This window comes from Anoplolepis gracilipes, chromosome 13 (assembly GCF_047496725.1).
Source record: "Anoplolepis gracilipes chromosome 13, ASM4749672v1, whole genome shotgun sequence".
In the NCBI taxonomy this organism is placed as follows: Eukaryota; Metazoa; Arthropoda; class Insecta; order Hymenoptera; family Formicidae; genus Anoplolepis; species Anoplolepis gracilipes.
The window spans coordinates 5,883,539-5,905,282 of record NC_132982.1 but is presented as its reverse complement, the minus strand read 5'-3'; the positions used below and the strand labels follow the sequence as shown (position 1 = coordinate 5,905,282).

Sequence of the window (21,744 nt, the reverse complement as noted above, 5' to 3'; positions counted from 1 at the left end):
AAGATTAACAAAGCAACTTTATTCATCTCATATTTAAATTTCTTATTAATACTAATTAATAATTTCACATTAAGGTTAATTTATATTGTAAAACTAAAAAAAAGTTTGCCATAAAACTTTTGCTTCTTCTAAAACCAATAAGCAATATTTACAGCTAAAACAGTTGAGATAATAATTACATCTCAAAATAATTGGCTTGCAAAAATGCAAAAAAAATGCAAGAATCAACCTCGCAACGGACGAAGGAGTTTCTTGAGCGAGTTTCAATTTAAAGTGCTGAATTAAAGAAAATCTTGTAACCGTAGATGAGACCATGACAAAGCGCGAGCGTCAACACAGGCGACAGGATATTTTCTCTTTTTATTCTCGTGCTTCCTAACGCAATTAACTGCAGCTGCCTAAAATCGAATTAGTTCGTATCGGATGCCGATTAATTTCGCTGATTTAGCTATACATTGATAGGTACTACAGTCACTCGAGCCTGGCGCGGCGACCGAGTTTTTACAGGTCGAATAAAGTTGGAGTTGTTTTTGATCGCTCGTCCTCTTTCACTCTTTCTCTCTCTCTCTCTCTCTCTCTCTCTCTCTCTCTCTCTCTCTCTCTCTCTCTCTCTCTCTCTCTCTCTCTCTCTCGCGGTTAACATTTCTCGTGGCATCTCTTTCGGAAACATGGGTCACGAGTTGGAAATATGGGTCGTGTATACACGAAAACAACCAAACGCTTCGAACTCAACGCGTATTTATTCTGGTAAACGCGTAACCGAGTGATTTTGCCTAAAGGCAAGGAGAAAGGTACATGATTTCACGGTAAGCACTCTAAAGCAATGCCTCTTGAAATATACATTGGCGAACATTCGTTAGACGATAAAAGAGGTTCTCTTTTAACCCATGTATTTTACTGAAATTTTCATATTACACGTGTGTAACCTAAATTTTAATAAAAAGTTTCATATCTATTTGAAAAAATAAAAGCTTAATTCGTGAGAAGCTGCTAGTAAGCTAAAGATAAATTTTTTGTTTTCAATTTAATTTTACATATCGTGATATTTTTAACAATCGGCAAGCACAAAAGAAAGTCAAGAATCTATAGATAAAGAAAAATGGTTCCGACACATATTGTGTATGTTTCAGATATCGATACTATATAAAGTTCGGATGCACTCGCCCTTTCAATTTCTTTCCTATTTTCTCGCTTCTTCAGTTCTTCTCTTTCAGCAAAATGCGCGCGCAACTGAATCCTGACGAAAGAATAAACAGCCGATATATTCGTTGCCGTTCGGTTGGGTGGATTTCACGCTTGTTTTCGAAAATGTAAAGATACTGTGCCCGATGAGGATAGTTTAAACTAGTAAATGCTAGAAAATTGACGAAAACTAAATTGGAATTAAAATGTAAAATAATTTTTTTAAACCAATTTAATAAAATATATTAAAAAATTTTACAATGTTGTGTTTAAGCTACTAATCGAGAGCCAAGGAAATAATGTTTCTTTACGAAAACAATAAAATGTAAATAAAAGGTAAAACAAAATATTACACGCGCTACGATTGCTTAATCCATCAAAAATATTTTGCCATTTAATTTTATATATTCAACAACATTATTTTTGACATCATCAAAAGTGCACATGAATACAAAAATGTCCAAGAAATCTAAATTATACAACTTATTCTATACCTTTCAAATCATTATCAGTTCCGTTTCTATCAAAACCTAGCTAGTCTGAGTTGATAAAAAGCATGAGAGATTGTTTCCACTATTCTGTAATCATTGAAACGACTGATTATTGAGCGTTCGTTACTTCTAGTTACACGCAAAGCATGAGAGATAATCAAGATCTAACTAGAGTAACTGGATTTGAAAGCATGGGCAATTCGAGATTTGGCGAAAATGGAAATGCCTGAGATTCTCGCGCTCTTCACTGATAATAGCTCCTAACGCAACTCCTAGCAGCGGCTGAGATTCCTGCTCTGTACTTAACATAACTTGAGTAATTAGAAGCTCTACTGATCATTATATATAAGAGCATCTTGACTTAACACCCATTAATTATATAATATTAATAATATCACGTATTATGACTCCATTATATATTTGCGCTAAATATTTCGTACTTGCATTAAACCAATTCTTTTCGTATCTAAAATCTGAATTTTTAAGTATTTCACAGCTGTAAAAATTTATCGTTCATTTGAATATCGTTCGATGGCGGTAATTAAATGAGGCGATTTTCTCTTATACAGGTTCAGCGGTAGCGATGATCGGAGCTAATCTGAGGTTCGGCATCGGCGCTTCCGGGAATGTCACGTCCAACACCACTAAGGTGTTCCAGTGTCATCCCGGTGGTGTGACCGAGGCCACCGTCATATTTAGTCTCGGTGCACTGGGGATGGGGGCGAATATCATCCTCATGGCACTAATACTGGTGAAGCGACAGCTGCGCAGGTACGATAATAATCCGTCGACGAACGACGCTTTATGATCACCGCGCTTCGATCCGGAAATAACACCAGAAATTCCCGTATTATAACATTTGGCCCATTTTTAGCTAAACAAAACCGCTTTGTACGTACCCTCATACGTTGTTAAAAATAATATCATCATCATTTTTTTTGCGAATGGAAAGAAAACAAGAACACATGCATTGCTTTACCGTATCTTTTACCTCGTAATGTTTAAATGTATTGCCAGTTCAATACCATTTATCACAACAGAAATATGCCGTTTGCGATAAAGTAAAGTAAATTTACTGTAACATGACTTTTGACATTTTCGAATAAAATTTGAGAGTTAAAAGCAATTTTCCCTATCTACATGTCACGTAGACTTACTTTAATCTGGCGAAAGAGTACCTTTCCGAAACTTGTTAAACTTTACATAGATAAGTATATTGCGGCCAGGTAAATTCTACACGTGTTTACCGAATAAAATCTTGATCGTATACTATATACTTGCGAGTAAACTAAATATATTTTGTATACTCTATCTCTCGATATACTAAAATATCTGAAATATGATGTACGTGAGAAACTACAGTGTTTCTAAATGTGGTATCAAACGTATGTGTATATTCTGTAATTAAATCTATAAAATTTTATTAACAAAAACGTTGACAGAAAATATGCAATATTTTTTTAGGTTACTAGCAAATAAAATATTTTCCTAATCAAATTTGAACAGATATTTCAAGTAAATGTTACTCCAACGTACTTTTCAATTTAGTCAATATTCAGCATAAATATTGATAAGTTAATATGGAATATATCATTTTTTATGAAGAAAAAGTCAATAGATTGGTAAAATTCGATATATAAAATTTTAGATTATACCTGAATTTTTTTCTTTTATTTTAAATACAATTATAAGTAATTTGGTCTGCGGGAATAAAATATATTGACGTTATTTTGAATGCAATGTTTTATAGAATGCAAGTCCAAAAATAGCAAAACAGACAAAGGCACAGTGAAACGGCCGGAATAGCGAACGAACATATTGACACACATTTATCCTGGGATTTACAGGTGGTCCCAGGGATTATTATTCCACCAAGCCATGGTAGACTGCGCGAGGGCCGCTATATTGTTGCCTCTTGGCTCTAGTATATTGAATTGTCAACCCGTTAACAAGTGCTCTCTGGTCGAGACTGCCTTTCTGCTGCTGGTGACCGTTTCCACGGTAAATATGCTAACAACCGTGTTAAATGACAGCCCGGTATTTCCTGAGAGCGAGGAGGAGGCAGATCTGACCGCTCCCCTGCTGATGGACTCGCCTCAGGTAAAAATTCTAGTGCGCATATTTCATGTGATTTTCACTCGTATTTGCATAATTGTCTTAAATATATCGCAAAATGTGAGTTCCTACATATATACGTAAACTGTCGATCTCTATGTTCGAGTCTTGCCAGTCAAGTTTCAACTTTTGTATCTACTGTCACATTTCAAAGCCCTGAGCTCTTCGTTAGTTCACAACTCGTAACTTCTAATGTTTAATTTTCAAATTTCAATCTCACGTTTAACATGTCTCCGTTATAAATTTATATTGTATTTTTATTGTACGCTGCTGAGTTCGTACATATTGAAATTGAAATACTTATTGCAATCGTATTTTTATAATTTATTAAATAATTGTCAAATCTTTTATTAACGATTATCAATGTTCATTTAAAATATACCACTTTTAAATCCGTTAACTCAAGTCAATTTATATCCGTTTGCTTATGGCAAGCTCAAAAAAAAAACATTAATGTATAAATAAACGCGTAACTTTGACTAACGCAAACGGCGGTCGTCCATCTCGCATTTGAAATGAGAGGGATTTCAACCTAACCGCAGCATTTGCGATAACGAATTTAGTGGTGACTGATTGCGGTCCAAACTGCCTACGTCACGCGGATTGTCGAGATGAACCAAATTTTTCAAAAGAAAATTAATCGCGCCATCGTAGAAAGGCATTAATGCTCATAGTGTTGGGTAAAAACTTAATTTAATTTAATCTACATTATTTTAAAAGTGATCCATATTTTTATTTTCAATCATGCAAAATAAATTTTGCTTTAAAAATGTCAAATGTTCACCGGATTTTACGATTTTTTTTATGCAAATCTTACGAGAGATTTTATATGATGACAGAATTATCCTGGAGAAGATACTAAATTAGTGCAATTAATCCTCCAACAATTCAGCTTCCCTGGAAACATATGGTAGCAGTCGGTTCCAAATTAATTTAACGCGATAACTTGCACGTGAAGTAATAGTCGACTTGCTTTTGGAGTAACAAAATTCTAACGACACGACGGTTCGTTAAACATGCGAGATGCCTATTATATATGCGAGCAAATTGCAACCGTAGTCTGACAAGTATTATTACAAGAATAATTTTCACGATCATTTTAAGTATTACGTCTTTCAACTTCCGTTTTAATTAATTCTTTTTCAGTATAATTTATTATAGCTTTTCATGGAACAAGTTATCATATCACAAAAAATAATACTAAATTATTTACTACTTAATTTAAGTTGAAATATGCAAGAATTTTGATTTGCGATTTAGTTATCAAGATGTTCAATGTTGAAATATGAAAAGTTGTGACAAATTGAAATTTATTACAATATTTTCGAAAACAAGGAAAACTTAAAGTAATATTTCTTGCATTTCCCCATAAGCGGTAACAGTGTCTGATCAAAACTTGGCTTTGAAAGTGATGTGAATTTTTTACGATAATGAATCAATGATTGCAGATTACAGGATTTCACAAACGGTTTTAGAGTGTAAAAAAGACATTGGGATTATTGTAAACTCGTAACACAAACCAATCATGATATTCTATATAATCGAATGAATAAGAGTAATAATTTATATTTAAATGCAAAAATTTATGTGTATTGTACTTTACTAATACGCAAATAAGAGCAATAATAATTTATATTTTATATACACTTATCTCTAAAAACAAAAAGTTTTACAAGAATTTGCAGAAAAGAGATATTTAAATATATAAATATAATAATTATTTTATACATATTTATATATAATTCGCCCCGTTATTTTTCTCGCTTACGTCTCTTTAGGGGGGTAAAGAGGGAGGTATAGAATTCTCAAAAATGAGACTCTATTTCTTGTAAATACACCAAGTAAAATATGTGCCCTGTGTACGTTTCAATTTTCGTGGAAAAAATTAATTTCTAAGACGCATTACCATCTGCGTATGATGGCTCTTATTCGCCAGGTTGATAGTTGTGTGTTTATATATAATTATTTCTATATTTCCTCCCAAAAAACAAGATTCACGTTTATCTCTATAAAAATCTCGCAGTGAAAAAGTTGTTATTTGCAAAATTTTCTTCTACCAACGAGGAAAAATTCGTACAATTCGCGAAACATTACAAGCTTGTGAAATTTGCAAAATTCGAGAAAAATATCACGCGAATGGGAAAGTCTCTTTTCGCGAATTTTTTCAAACAATTTTCCATTGCTTGCAGTGCGTGCTCTTTGGCACTTTTATGATCTGGTTCGCCAGCATAACGATAAATCTGGGGCCCACGTTTCTCAGCGGGGCTTTAGCGGCCAATACAGAGAGCGGGCACAATGCGCCTAGTTGCCCGCTGATACATGGTCCTTTCCGCCACTATATACTTAACGTTCTCTGGATTGCCATCAACATCATTTGCGTGGCACTCACGCTCTTTCATTTGAGAAAATTGCACAGAGATTTGACGAAAGCTAACGTCGAAGCGGTGAGCGACAATATCAATCATATATATTAATAGTCAAAATATCGTTATAAATATACGAAAAAATATATATGAACAAGAAAATTTATGCATAAAATATGTTAATAAAAATGTAACATCAACTTGGAATAAAATATTGAACGATTTTTATATTTTTATATACTTTTTTTATGTTTTTATACTCTTTTGCGAGAAGATATTTTCCTATCTAAGAGTTTTATACATCTTGATAGATAAACATTAATAAGTTTCTTTTGTTTTTATACAACCGCGCTTATCTCCAGGTGCGAGTAGCTGGCCTCGTCACAACGCTCGTTAATGTGACAGGTGGACATCATGGTGCAACCAACGCGCTTGCAACCGAAGACGGTGTAGCTGACACGAGAAACGGTACGACACCGAAAGTAAGTCATTATCTTATTAATTTTCCACGCACAAAACATATCTCTTTATATGTTAAAAATTAAATTTTTGAAAAATAGAAATCTGTTGCTAAATTGTTACTCTTATTCCGATTTATAATTTATATAATTTAGTGTTCTTATAATTTTAAATATCGCTAATAATTATCAACAAGTCTAAATTCCTTCTTGCATACAATCGTTGCTTCTTATGCTTTATGCTATAAATGCAGACAGAATTGAGTATATGCCCAGCATAAAAGCAGCAGGAAAAGACCAGAGGCGCATAAAGATTTAAAATTATTCAGAAACGACATCTCAATATATTTTCAGAGGACAGGCGCCGTCGAGGAGCATCGAAAAATGAGGAATTACCTTAGGAGGATGGAACGCGAGGGCGTGCAAAGGGTGAAAATGTTCCTGGTCATAACGGCAGCGTACGTCATATTCTGGGGACCATTGTTTTTCGTTACCTTGGTGCACCATCCTATTATAGGCAATCCTACAGGCTACGAGGTAATTAGAATAAATAGAACATCGACGGGATGAGATAATGGGAAGTTTGTATCTGTTGTTGGCTTTTACGAAATTTAGACATTATCGACATTTATGCTCCGCAAATGTGGACATTATTTATGTCATTTGTAATCGTACATTCGTGCACTTGCAATATTATGTGAATATTAATACGCGTCCTGCATACAAATTTCATGTAAAATAAATTTTTCTTCTCGTAAAAAAAAAAACAACAGTTAAATGTCACGTTTATTCAGTCAACAAAAAAGGACCTTCATTAATTTCAGAAGATAGACTTGCCAGAAATAATCATTGATATATTTGCATTTTATGTGCATAGACACATCATAGATCTAATCTTGTCTATAGACATAAATAAATTTATTGACAAGTATCAAATAGTGACGAATCGAAATAAATTGTAAATGTCAGTGTTAAGAGTCTAGCAGCATAATACCTATAAATAAATATCTATAAATCTCCTTTCTCAATTAGAATGTTCATCATTATCATTTGGCACGAAGTCTAATAATAAAAGATACGAAATATCATGAAACTTATCAAACGACATTGATTTGATTTTCGATGCAAAATCGCGATAGAAATAAATGCAAAAAGTTCACAAAAAGACACGAAAGGCATGAAAGCGAAACTTGTTTAATCGTAGCAATATACGGCTGGTCGTAAATCGCAAATTAATGGAGCAAATTCACACGATTCTATGAGCAGAATTTCTTCCGCGAAAATCTTCTCGAGAGAATATAAATTTTCGAAAGGAGCAAGTACGCGTCAAAAAACTCAACGACATCGCACAATGGTTTTGCTGATACAGCGTCATAGCAGATGCACGAAATAGCTGCATTTAATCTTCTCAATAGATTCTCGATATTTTGACGAAGCAAAAATTATGATGCAATGAAGAAACGTAATTTAAGAAAAGAAATATGATTCTTATTTATTTCCCAACTAGATAAATTCCAATATTATTTCCACGTCCAAATTCTATATAACGCGCGCTTTAAAAAAATCTCTTTTAAATGTAATCCTTGTTTATCTTATTATTAGATAAAAATTAATAAAAATAATTAAATATATTTTTCATCTTAATTAATTTTTTGTAATAATTCTTTTCCTTTTATACTTTATGATAAATTACTATAGTTGTTTTACGCTTATTACCTCCCTTTCAATTTATGACTACGCTGTTATCTAATTTTGCATCGGTGTTTGTAGATTTACATTTACAATTTATATCGTACTATTACATACCGCATCTAAATCACCAAGTTTCGCGGTTTGTTATACTAGGTGACTCTGCACATTGCATACGTACATGCCTTCGTAAACCCAGCTCTGTTTCTCGCCCTACATCGGGGACTGCGACAAGGTATGTCGGACGTATGTTGCGGCTGCTGCGAGAGCATAGCCCGATGGATCCTCGGATCCGCCGCCACTAGTCCGATAGAAAACGTCACGTTACCCCGATACGAGGCGCCGATGAATCTACCCTCGCCACCGGATCCGCCCCTGGCAGGGCCGGTTGCGCCATCAGGATGCAATCTTACCGATGTGGCGCTCCTAAAACCACCCCTGCCACCGACTGCCAAACACTTATTGGTGGTAGGACACTTGGCCGAATAATTGTCGAAACTTATCGCGGAATTCGTTCTTAATGACTCAAAGACCGGTCTTTAACTCAAAGAGTCTTAATTACTTGAAAATTGGTCCTTAATTACTTGAAGACTAATTTTCCTTGATGTCTCCCTTTTCAAAAATATTGATTTCCTTTATGATCTTATATTCTTTTACGATATTATATTCTCTTATCATAAAAATATTTTACTAATTAAACTTGTGGTAAACCCATACAAATGTATAATTATTGTACAGGACAATTCTATCGAAGTACCCGATCCCTGGAGTTTGACTTCAAGACCGAAGAGCACTTCCAATCTTTACGAAGAAGAACTGTCCAGGAGACCGAGCCTTCTGCTACCTCCACCTACAGAATTGAACGATCTCCAAAGCCCGACAAGTAGCGACTTACCCAGCGAATAAAGCAACCCAATTAGTAAAAAATTAACAAAGCATTAGAAAACATGACAACGTTAATTGGCTACAATGTAAAAAAAATAATCGCAAAAATGATAAAAATAAATTTTTCGGGAAGAAACCTTCCTTTAAGATCCTCCCTCTTGGAATATTATACATATATTCTAATCAGATATTTATATTGTCGATAAAGCTAAAATCAAATGAATCATATAATATAAATATTGCGTCACCTAAACATTTTTTAACGACAAGCGTTAATATACCATATGTATATATCAACGAAGGCATTACAAATATTTAAATTTACACGATTACTCTTGAAAAACGTCTGTAAAACTTTTTGTTCTTACAATTTTATCAATAGAACCAAGACAAAACTCTATTATAAATTCAATTTAATTCAAATCAAATCGTAAATTGACTTGCAACAAATAGAATAATTTTCTGCGATGTCAAAGAGCGAGACATCAAGCTATTATGTAGTGTAAGATTAATCACACAAAAAAAAATGTATCTTGAATTTTAAAAAAATTATCAAAGACTTGATGTATACGTTTACTGTACTTTTATGAGATGCAAGTACACTAGATTTAAAGATATCGACAGACTGACTTTTTTTACAAAATTCGTACTTACGTCCATGTCAATTTACATAAATCTCACGTTCAAAATTGTCAGTTGAAAAAATTATTAAATATCATTGCATTTATACCTGAGAAACAGCATTGTTATTTTACTGTGTTTCAAAGGTACATACTATTTAATTTTTTGCAAATTTGTAACTCATTTTTAATTTTTATCAAAAAATGTATTTCGTCGCTCTCTAGATGTTCCAGAAATAATCATAAAATTTTATATTGTAAGCAATATTAAACATAATATTGTTATAAATATTAATTAATTGAAAATTAAATAATGAAAAATAAAATTTACTTTAATACAATTGGCAGTAAAACTCAAATTTTATATCAATTTAATACGCACTTTGGAACATCTTGTACATAAACAATGAAAGTATGTTTACTTGTTATTATAAATCGTTCATCAATTCCGTATATAATTTAACATAAAAGTTGGAATACGATTGTGTTTTTTTTAAATTGCGTTGTGCGTCTGTTGTGACAAAATCAACTAATTGTAAGTAAGAAAAAGAATGCGATAGCTAGCAAAGAAAAAAAATTAATCAACCGGGCATCATCTGAATATATCTGTGATTGCTTATCAACGTCCTAGTCTTCGTCCTGTGTAATGTCACCAATAGATTTCTATAGAGAAGATATATATATATATATTATGTTTATAGATAGAAAGCGCGCGATATACGTATGATATCTTACAATTAGAAATGTTAGATATAATTGTATATAATTTATAATCTGCTTTTTTCAGCTGTTTTCTGCAAAAACAAAACTGAAAACGAAATGAATATTTGACAATGCAGAGAAAAACAACACAAAAGAAAGTGTAACTAAAAGTAAAAGATGTAGAATTCCTTCTTTTGCATCTAAATGCACTTATTAAGATATATATATATATATATATATATATATATATATATATATATATATAACAATTGGACGTTTAATCTTTCGTAAAATGGCACTATCGTGTGAGCTTTTTCATCTGGGGACTCAATCTTCTCTCGAGAACATATATTATATATATTGAATTACATATATATTTTCTATGCAAGATTTTAGAGACTGCACCCGTTGCAATCGCACGAGTATCAGCATTTTGCTGATTTAACTACGCATTACATCAACGCTTTTGTTTTATGCAAATGAGAAGTAGCGACTAAGAGGAAGGAACCAGAGATATGTCGATTTTATTTATTTATCTCGCAATCAGAAGCGGTAATAAGCAAATGGTAATTAGCTATGGCTCATGCAAATGCACATGTAGACAACTTTGCATAAAATTTCATTTACTATTAAAATATTTTGCAAATGTGTATTTGCTATTAATTCTTTTTTGGTAATTCGTATTATCGTAATTATTATTAATTTGAACTCAACATTCAGTCTTCAACATTTCTTTCCAAAATAAGATTATGCAAAATTATTGTTATAGTTTTTTGCTAAACTGCGAACAGAAAGCAATATATCCCTCCGCATATTTCAAATTTTTGCTCATATTACTCTTGTAATAAAGAAAGACCCAAACATATATTTTAGGATTCTCCCTAAGAAATTATAATATTGAATAGAATAATATAGATAATATTAAAGAATGCATTAAAAAATGACAGATTTTAAACGATAAAAATTCGAGAGAATGAGATGAGAAAAAATTGTAATATAAGAAATTAAAGCTAATCAAAATTCAGTTAATCGAAACTTAAAAATGATCAAATAATTCGATCTAATAATTTGAATTTTCATGTTACATAATTTTTTAAAATACACAGAAAGATATAACATTTCCAAGTTAAAAATAATAAAGAAAACTATAATAAAAAATAGCGATTTTGTGTAAGAAATTTTTAAAAAATTATTCATATCAAACTATAGCGTCATTATATTACGTTACAATTGATAAATCATTTTTTTAACTAAAATAAGAACTATTTTAGTTGTAAAAAAAAAATATATGAAAAGTAAAATTTACACACGCAAACATACAATTCGCTAACGGACATTTTTCTTAATGTCTTTTTATATTATTTATAAGTTCAATAAAAAAATTAATTTCTTTTGATGAAATTACTAAAATATGCATATTCAGGCTTCATTAAAATATATATGTATATTATATATTATATTATATTATGTATATTAAAAATATATTAAAATTGTTAGAAAGAGAGAGAGAGAGAGAGAGAGAGAGAGAGAGAGAGAGAGAGAGAGAGAGAGAGAGAGAAAGAGAGAGAGAGTATAGAATATTTCTTATTGTATAGTAAAAAGCATATCAATGTAGTGTCACGTATTTAGAAACGAGTATGAAACGTAATATTATGTGGCGACTGTGTTGATGTTTGTTAAAATTACGTGAGATTAATTCCTCACTCAATCCTATCTTTTTTTATTTGCCGCAAATGTGTTAAAAGCGGCACAGAAAAAATGCTGCTTGAATACAAGTCAATTAACTACCATAATTACCACACTTTCTTCCGAAGTATATTACATGTAATAAATGTCCAATGTAAATTAATGTAAAGTATACGTAAGGGAAAATGTCAGAATGAGATCGAAATTTTTTATTGTAATTTTATATATGCAATATCAAGAGAACGAAAAATGGCCTATATCCAATAATGGCAATTGTAAGAAATATAGAAAAAAAAATATTCAAGTATATAAAAAATATATGAAAAGGTGCATCAAAATCGAAAAAATTTTGATGTTATCATAATTAAATATGTGTTTGATGCACTGTACAACTTATTTTTGCAACAATGCTATTATTGTTAGTTGGGACATATAGATATATATTCTACAATTGATATTTTGTTTCTCAACAATTGAATGTCATATTTGGCTAATTTAAAATTTATTAAAAAAATCCAGTACATTTAATGTATAGATTTAAAATTTTATAGTGCGATTATTTAGGATTAGATTTATTGTATGTAATTAAACCTACTTAATTTCATTTTCTTTTAATAACAAATATCTTGAAATTGCTATCAAAATTAATTTTTTTGAAAGTGTGCTTAAAAGTTAAAGCACTGGAGCGAATTATTCTAAATAATCTCGTCAGGGAAAAATATTATTAAGAATATTTCTAAGCGAATAGCGTCTGAGAAATTGTTGCAAATTAACAGCAATGTATGCGACACTATACAAGCTATAATATTCATAAATCTTTGTCAAAAAAAAAGAGAGAAAAAATGCGTTATATTTAAATGTATATAAAATCCTGCTCACATATTTGAAATAAAGATCTGTGTAATATATGTAATCATATGTTCACCTTTTTATCAAATATCAAATTATTTATTACAAGGACAACTTATATAAAGAGCTAATATCTTATCTTGTGATTACTAAAGTGCTTTGTGGACTCATCTTTCAAACAACTATAATTATTCTATTAATTTGTTGTTCCTTGTGTTCCGTATTCTTAGTTCAATATTAAAGTTAACATATTACTTTTTAAAAGAGTGTCATATTTTTTGTGCAAATGTTTGTAAATGAGTGATAGTACGAAGATAAATATCAAAATTAATTAAAATCAATCAGAAGGCGTAATAAAACAATAATATATTTTCAATAATATATTATAAACAATAATATATTTCGAAAATTATTAATTCTTTCATCAATTCTCTCTATTTTAATATACAATATACTTTTATATAAATAAGTGTAAAAATAACTATTTTTTTATACTATGTAAAAAAAAGAAAAAATATATGTATATAAAATTACATATAAAAGTTATAATATTATGTATATTGTAGGTAAGCGAATGGTACTATTGTCGACAGAACTCTCCAGTGATATATGAATGCCTGGTTAAAAACTGTTAGAAGAGCCAGAAAAGGATGAAACGGAAAGTATCTTTTGCCCCGAAAAGGACGAGAGCGAACTAATGGCTATACGTGAGTATCCATGAAACAATTCTTAGCATTATAAAAAAGCTATTTCTTATGTTTTCAAACAAACAACTATCAACCTGGCAAATAAGAACCATACGCAGATGTAAATGCGTCTCCCCGATTGAAACGTGCACAGGATACAAATTTTACTTGGTGTATTTAACAAGAAATAGATTCTCATTTTTGAGAATTCTATACCTCCCTCTTTACCCTCCTAAAGAGATGTAGGCGAGAAAAATAACGGGGCGAATTATATATAAATATATATAAAGTAATTATTATATTTTTATATATTTAAATATCTCTTTTCTGCAAATTCTTGTAAAACTTTTTGTTTTTTAGAGATAAGAGTATATAAAATATAAATTATTATTGCTCTTATTTGCGTATTAGTAAAGTACAATACACATAAATTTTTGCATTTAAATATAAATTATTACACTTATTCATTCGATTATATAGAATATCATGATTGGTTTGTGTTACGAGTTTACAATAATCCCAATGTCTTTTTTACACTCTAAAACCGTTTGTGAAATCCTGTAATCTGCAATCATTGATCCATTATCGTAAAAAATTTACATCACTTTCAAAGCCAAGTTTTGATCAGACACTGTTACCGCTTATGGGGAGATGCAAGAAATATTACTTTAAGTTTTCCTTATTTTATCGAAAATATTGTAATAAATTTCCATTTGTTATAACTTTTCATATTTCAACATTGAACATCTTGATAACTAAATCGCAAATCAAAATTCTTGCATATTTCAATTTAAATTAAGTAGCAAATAATTTAGTATTATTTTTTATGATATGATAACTTGTTTCATGAAACGCTCTAATAAATTATACTGAAAAAGAATTAATTAAAACGGAAGTTGAAAGACGTAATACTTAAAATGATCGTGAAAATTATTCTTGTAATAACACTTGCAAGACTACAGTTGCAATTTGCTCGCATATATAATAGGCATCTCGCATGTTTAACAAACCGTCGTGTCGTTAAAATTTTGTTACTCCAAAAGCGAGTCGACTTTTACTTCACGTGCAAGTTATCGCGTTAAATTAATTGGGAATCGATTGCTACCACATGCTTCCAGGGAAGCTGAATTATTGGAGGATTAATTGCACTAATTTAGTATCTTAATTTAGAGTCTTTCACTTGCCGGGCGACTGCTCTTACATATGTTTTCTTTGAAAATAAAAACAAAACCGTATGTAGATTGTCAATTTCATTGTCATTGACAATTCACAATCTTATCATTAAATAAAAGCGAAACCGTATGTAGATTGACATTTTCATTGTCATTGGCAATTCATAATTTTATCATTATTTTTCAGGATATTATAAACGCATTATTAGAAAAATATTTAATTATCTGTCTCACGTTGTCACTTACCTGTTCGAAGCCACCTAATATCTCTGTCGTGTCCATCGCGGAGTTCACAGCTATCGATTTCAGCTTCTGACTCGTCAAAGCAGCAAGTAAACGAACGACATTACTTTTCCCACAACCAGAAGGACCAACCTGTAATATTAAGTTTATGATTGATCAAACATGAAAAATTCTATAATATAAAATATATATGAAACAATATAAATAAACATACAAGTATAGACATCCAATTCATCTTAACGCATTGCATGAGGCTCTTTAATACTGTTCTTTGATCTCTGAGCACTAACAAATTGCAGTCCTCGTCTGCACAGCAATTTTTCCGGTTTAATGTTACATCGCCAATGAAAAGTTTATCTGCCGTAATGTGCATCGGCAACTGATTAAGTGGAAGTGAATATTTTTCAGGTGAGAACATTTCTTGATATATGTCATAGATCTGCAAAATAAATCCATAATATAAAAAATACTATAAAAAGAATTTTACGTATTTTAATGTGGATTTTAATATCGGTAAGCTTACCTTTTGGCGATCTTCATTAGTCCTCATTCTATTAACGTAAATAAGCTCCACACTGTCACCCGGATTAAAATACTGTTTATCGCCACGAAATTTGTTAAAAGCAGCTTCAATAGTCGTCTCACACCATCGAGTGATATCTCGCAGATTCATTTCCCACGGAGACCCGGCATGTCCCCATACAACGCCAATTTCTGACGCTAATTTACTATTGAATTGTACCATATCACTGATCAAGTCTGCAGCAAGTTGTGGAAATTGCACACTGAGTATAAACTTCAAGTCGTCCTCCATTAATGCCTCTATAGAAACCTATAAAAATAGTAAGTTATACTTTAATAACATACTTAAAGTACAGAATCTATACTTTAATAAAATTATACCGAGTTCTGTAAATAGTACCTGAGTAAATCTATTTAAAAAGGATCTCGGTAATCCTCGTCTTGCTCCACCCTGCCGCAAGGGATTTTGACAGCCGAACAACCTTGTACCAGGCTTGACGAAGAACGTCTTTCCTAGTTCAGGAATATATATCTCTCCCCTATGATCGAAGCAGGCGTTAAGACCTTCCAAGACTGATTGCGAGGCTAGATTTAATTCATCGAGCAAGATCCAATATCCCGCCCGCAAAGCTCGCAAAAACGGCCCATCTCGCCATGCAAATTCACCACCTTTCCCACCTTCTACGGGAAGATCGGCGCCAAACAAATCGGATACGTCCTGTAAAAAGATGTTATTTATATTAATTTTTAATACAATATATATTACTTTGATAACGATGCTGAAACTCATGTGTCATTTTTTTATGACATGTACCGTTTGATCACTTAAATTGATTCTAAGCAAAGTCTGCCCTGCAGCTTTGGCAAGTGCGGAAACCAGACTGGTTTTTCCTACACCTGGACTTCCTTCCAGCAGGATCGGTTTGCTCAATTGCAATGCTCTTAACAGTTTCAATGTATTCAGCTTCGTAGCGGGAGTTGTAAATGTAAAAACGTAATTTTCCGAAGAGGTGTGCGAACCTTTCTTAATATAAAACGGTGGTATGCCAAATACGTCTGAAGTATCCATGATGTTTTTTTCGTTTGTCCAAGAAGTTTCATTATTAAGATCAGATCTTATTGTATTTTCAACTTCTGATCTAACAAATCGAAGAGCTGCTTTTGCAAAGTCTTTCAATTTGCTGATGCTAAAAATAAATAATAATTAATCATTAGATATTGAGTTTTTTGTTACGTTCATTAAAGTAAATGAGTTTTACATTAAAACATGATACGATAGAACTTGTGCATTTTCTATTCAATATAAAATTACTAAATAATTTAATTTGATAAAATTTATTAAGTTTCTTAAATTAAATCTCTTATGTAAAATTTCTTTGGGAAGATTTAATAAATTAAATTCAGCCAAAATTTTTATATATCAAATTACGATTATTTGCTAATATAATGCTTACCTTTCCGACCCTGTACAGCCGGATCCGAGGCTATCGATGTACGTGAGACAAGCACCGTGATAATACGCTTCTCCGATAGGCAGTTTTGATATGAGTGCATCACACCGAGTGCACGTGTTTATGAAATCAACCCAAGTGAGTACATCTCGTATGGTAACGGTGAGCTTCTTGCCTACTTCGGTCGTGTGTAACCATTCGGTGAATCTCAATATCGCGGCAGCGACGGACTCTTTCGTCGATTGCGAGACGATGCAGAGATTGTGCACTATTATGTCGCGCCAATCGTTCCTTGCCATACATCCTTCGCACCACACCTCGGTGAAGCGATTTCGCAAAGCTGGTGAGAGCTCCTTTTTACCGTAATCACCGCCGGGATTCATCGTGCCAATAAATATAAATTTCTCATCCGCCACGATCACAGCGTTTTCTTCACCATGTGAGGATTCGATTCCTCTCTCGGTCAATAGAAGACTACGTTCCGGTTCTATAACATAGAAAAATCACAAGTTCCTTAATAATAAAATAAACTATATTTGATATATCCTTTTCTTTTATTTTAAAAGTTTATATTCTAAAATTAAATTATTATTGCCATTGTCTATACTTTGAAATTTTTATGAGACACATATAATTGATTTCTTTCTAAACACTTTGATCTAATTTATCATTCGCTGCTTATACTCACCCAGTAATGAATTTAATCGCTCCAAAACGCTATCATCGGCCAGTGAGATTTCATCAGCTAAAAACAGGTCGCCGTTACGCATGGCATTTATCAGAGAACCATCCACCCATTCGAAAAGCCTCTGATCACCTTCGGCACGCTCTCGAACTGGTCGTAGATTTCCCAGGAAATCGGACGACTCGGTGTGCATGTGACAATTGACGCTGCGCATAGTTTGACCGTTGATAGCAGCGATCAATTGACAGACAGTCGTTTTGCCTCCGCCGGTTTCCCCGACTAGAAGCACCGGTTCTTTGAATTGACAAGCTTTCTTTATCAATACCGCCATTCTACGCATATGATAAGTCCACACGATGTGGTCAAAGCCCGGAACCTTGTTGTTCAAGATCTCCTCCAAAATGCTCCTCGTCACAGGCGAAGTCTTGTCGTTTAATGTAAACAAATTGTTAGGATCCACGTCCTTCTTCAGATGCTTTTTTAATACTTGTCTTATCTGGTCCGCTTCCTCCGCTCGACGGACTTTAGCCGCGAGAACGAGGTAACCTTCGTCCGCCATATGTTGATTCCAATCGTAAAATTTGTCGCCTACATCTGCTAATCTATACCTCTCGCCCCAACGAAACAAATCTCGCAAAGTTATAAATCCTTTTTTACCAGCAAAAGCCGCTGTACTTTTACGTCTTATTTGAAGCTCCGTCATGACGTTAATTACTTGCTTGCAATACGACTCGGGCATATTGCACCTTTTATGAAGTATCGTCTGTAACTCATTCGGCGGTATTTCATCGAAATGTAATTCTACGAATCGGTTTCTAAATGCTCGGGATAAAACTTTTCGACCGCCGTAGAGACCAGGAGGATTTTGTGTCGCGAATAACATAAAGTGTTTGTGCGCTTTCACGACTTGTTGCGTCTCGGGTATGAAGAGTTCTCTGTTGTCATCAAGAACTCGATTTAGAGCTTCCAGGACGTCGCTTGGGGCTAAATTTAACTCGTCCAAGATAATCCAATATCCTTTACGCATCGCATCGACTAAGATGCCTTCTTTGAACACCAGCTTGCCAGTTTCGTCGGCCATATAACTTCCGACGTACTCCTCTAAATCTGTATGCTCGTGATTGTTTATTCGAACACAGACATGTCCTGTAATCTTTGCCAGATAAGAAATCAAACTGGTCTTCCCTACGGATGTGTCACCTTGTAGTAAAACTGGGATTTTTCCGATCGACACTGCTCTCACCAAGTCTTTCAAATTTTTTCTGATGGAATCAGTCAATATGTAGTTGCTAGGTACTTCGGGCGTTAAACTTCCTTGAAGAACCCAGTATCCTTCGATATATACATATTCCTCGCCCGTGTTACATTTTGGTTTCGGTATGCGAGTACCAAGGAAGGCTTTAATGTTCTGATCACGCAAGATAGTTTTTGTGATCATTTCCTGTACGATCGGATATGAGTTATAATCCAACTGCGTTAGGAAACTTAAAGAGAAGGCTTCGTATATGGATCTCTGGATGTTACCACACGGATTTAACGTAGAAATATGCAGTGCGCGACAGAGCGTCCTAAGACTGTAATGCGGTTTGTGCGCCGTACCGTCGAACAACGTGTTCATAGCTTCCTTCCTCACCTTCAAATAGAATTGTACGATCGCTTCGTGTATCTTTGCGGGCATATGCAGACGTTCCAAATAAGAGTTCACGAGCAGCCGAAGATCGGATAGCGCGGTTAACTCGTCGATGTAGAATTCGGTGAATCTGTTTCTCAAACCGACCGGTAAATCTTTCTTTCCAACATCTGTGGCCGGATTCATACAGGCAAACACTGTGAAGTCAGGATGTCTTTTCACGGGCTCGCCCTCGCCGTGTTCGTGCAATAACAGCGACTCCGAAGAACTTTCTAACAAACCGGAGAGACACTCCAGCGTCTCCGCGCTCGCCAGATTAATCTCGTCTAAGAGAACCCAATCACCATTCCGCAAAGCCTTGATCAAGCTCCCTTCTATGAAAGAGAACGCATACGGACTCTTCACTTGACTTTTCAGTTTATTAAGTTTATTCCTTATCTTCTTCCATTTTCTCAACATATCTAGATGACTGAGTAGTCTGGAATGTTTCGCTTCGTCTGGCTTAAGCTCAAAATCTTTCACTAACACTTGCAATCTTTCTTTCTGTATCCTTATACCCGCGTGTGTACCTCGAAACATTTTATTTAGAAGGTCATTCCATCTATGCTGCTCATAATACAAAGTTATAGTCTCCAAAAACTTCTTGTTTGGCTCTTTTACGAAATATAAATAAAACAGCTCCTTAAATTCCTTTAGAATAGGTAAGATCAGAAACTTTAAATCGATCGGTTTGTAACCACCTAATAAATCGACACTTTCACTCTGCTGATTCATATTTATAATTGTCAACTTGTGATTAGTGATCCTCGCCAAATACTGTATTGCACTTGTTTTTCCAGTACCCGTTTCACCGACGAGCAGGACAGGCTCCTTTTGCATAATGCAGCCAATTATACGCTCCAATAAACATGCAGAAAGTCTTGTAAACGAGAAATTTGTATTTTCCGAGTCTGTACAATCATATTGTACTTCTTTGCGAAGCAGCTGCGTTCTACCCACTATTAGAACATTAGCACGCAAATCTGTTAAGGGTTTGTGCACGTTACAGAAGTACTCCGCTTTAATCTCTATAATGCCGAGTTTGCAAGCTACCATTTTGGCCAAGTTTAATCGTTGATCTGTAAAAAAGTTATGATAATCAATGATATAATTAAAATCCTTTTAAATAAAGCTATCTTAATGCCATATCATAAAAAAACAAAGGAAAAAATAGATAAAAACATACTTTGATTAGGCACCGAATAGCAAAAGACATCCAAAGCATCCTGATATATTTTTAATGCAGAATTTAGCGTTGATACATCAAAATTGACGATAGCTCTGGAACACCACTTTATTAAATCCCGTGTCGATGTCTGTCGTCCAAACTTCAATGATGCTATAGCATTACTTGCATCATTTTCACTATCATGATGTCCTACAGAAAACAATAAGAACACGTCTACTATCCTAGTAGCAATAGTGCTCAGTACTGGAAATAGTGTTTTGACTACAGTCACTAATTCGCTTTTGGATAAAGGTTCCACATTTAGACACAACCAATGTTTCTGCAATAAACTTAAAGATCCTGTAACATGCTTCTGAATGCCCGTAGTAGATACCATCAATCGCCGAGTGACGAATAACTGAAATCTACTGTTGGCATAAACAGTATCACGATAGCCGGGTACACAGAGTGTTCCTGTTTCCATCAAGTTGCTTAGAACACTGACTACGTCCAGCGCAGCGCTGTCTATGTCTTCTAATAGTAACCACTTGCCACCGATAACTGCTTGCGTGAGAACACCTGGTTGCCAAACGAATTCGCCAGGAACATCAGTACACTTGTACATCCCCAGTAGCATCTTCGAGTCAGTCTGATCACCTAGTTGCACTTTGACAAAGTTCGACGTGTCGTGTCCGGTCACTTTGGCTAAAGACTCCACTAGAGCTGTCTTACCACAGCCTACCGGTCCTTGCAAGCAGATACATTTGTTAGAGCCAATGGCCATGGCCAGGCTTTGCAAATTTTTCATCGTGGACGGGACTATAACTAAATTATGAGAGCTTTTAGTCTTAAGAGTAGGTAACAAGATGTCACCGACGGATATGATACATGAAATATTTTTGACTGTATCTTCCATCGACTCAAAGCTCGTACAAGCAATTCTAGTGTCTCTCCTCTTGTCTTCATAATCAGTCAGAAAATTTTCAAAATGTGGAATAAATGTTTGCGCACACAACAATCTTGTTGATTCAGACATGTTCAAAACTATCGCTATGCATTTTAAAGCAATCCTGGAATCAAAGAAAGTTTTTTATTTTCAAAAGTAATC

At 33.5% G+C, this 21,744-nt stretch overlaps 2 protein-coding genes across 4 annotated transcripts in view; one reads left to right on the top strand and one right to left on the bottom strand.

Moving 5' to 3' along the window:
* LOC140672623 (uncharacterized) overlaps positions 1–10,508 on the top strand; it is a 44,668-nt gene extending 34,160 nt beyond the window's left edge. For all 3 annotated transcript variants that reach the window (XM_072904919.1, XM_072904917.1, XM_072904918.1), the window contains 7 exons: positions 2,243–2,444; positions 3,521–3,773; positions 5,978–6,232; positions 6,514–6,633; positions 6,964–7,146; positions 8,455–8,766; positions 9,037–10,508. In XM_072904919.1, coding sequence (XP_072761020.1) covers positions 2,257–2,444; positions 3,521–3,773; positions 5,978–6,232; positions 6,514–6,633; positions 6,964–7,146; positions 8,455–8,766; positions 9,037–9,204 — 1,479 coding nt within the window. In that variant the 5' untranslated portion in view covers positions 2,243–2,256 and the 3' untranslated portion in view covers positions 9,205–10,508. The remainder of the gene's footprint in view (positions 1–2,242; positions 2,445–3,520; positions 3,774–5,977; positions 6,233–6,513; positions 6,634–6,963; positions 7,147–8,454; positions 8,767–9,036) is intronic.
* Positions 1–21,744, bottom strand: part of LOC140672619 (midasin) — a 96,833-nt gene that overhangs the window by 73,596 nt on the left and 1,493 nt on the right. Inside the window, exons 4-11 of the mRNA XM_072904910.1 lie at positions 20,655–21,706; positions 17,803–20,547; positions 17,118–17,601; positions 16,478–16,850; positions 16,064–16,381; positions 15,665–15,973; positions 15,356–15,580; positions 15,145–15,273 (exon numbers count right to left, since the gene is read on the bottom strand). Of these exons, the coding sequence (XP_072761011.1) occupies positions 15,145–15,273; positions 15,356–15,580; positions 15,665–15,973; positions 16,064–16,381; positions 16,478–16,850; positions 17,118–17,601; positions 17,803–20,547; positions 20,655–21,706 (5,635 nt within the window). The remainder of the gene's footprint in view (positions 1–15,144; positions 15,274–15,355; positions 15,581–15,664; positions 15,974–16,063; positions 16,382–16,477; positions 16,851–17,117; positions 17,602–17,802; positions 20,548–20,654; positions 21,707–21,744) is intronic.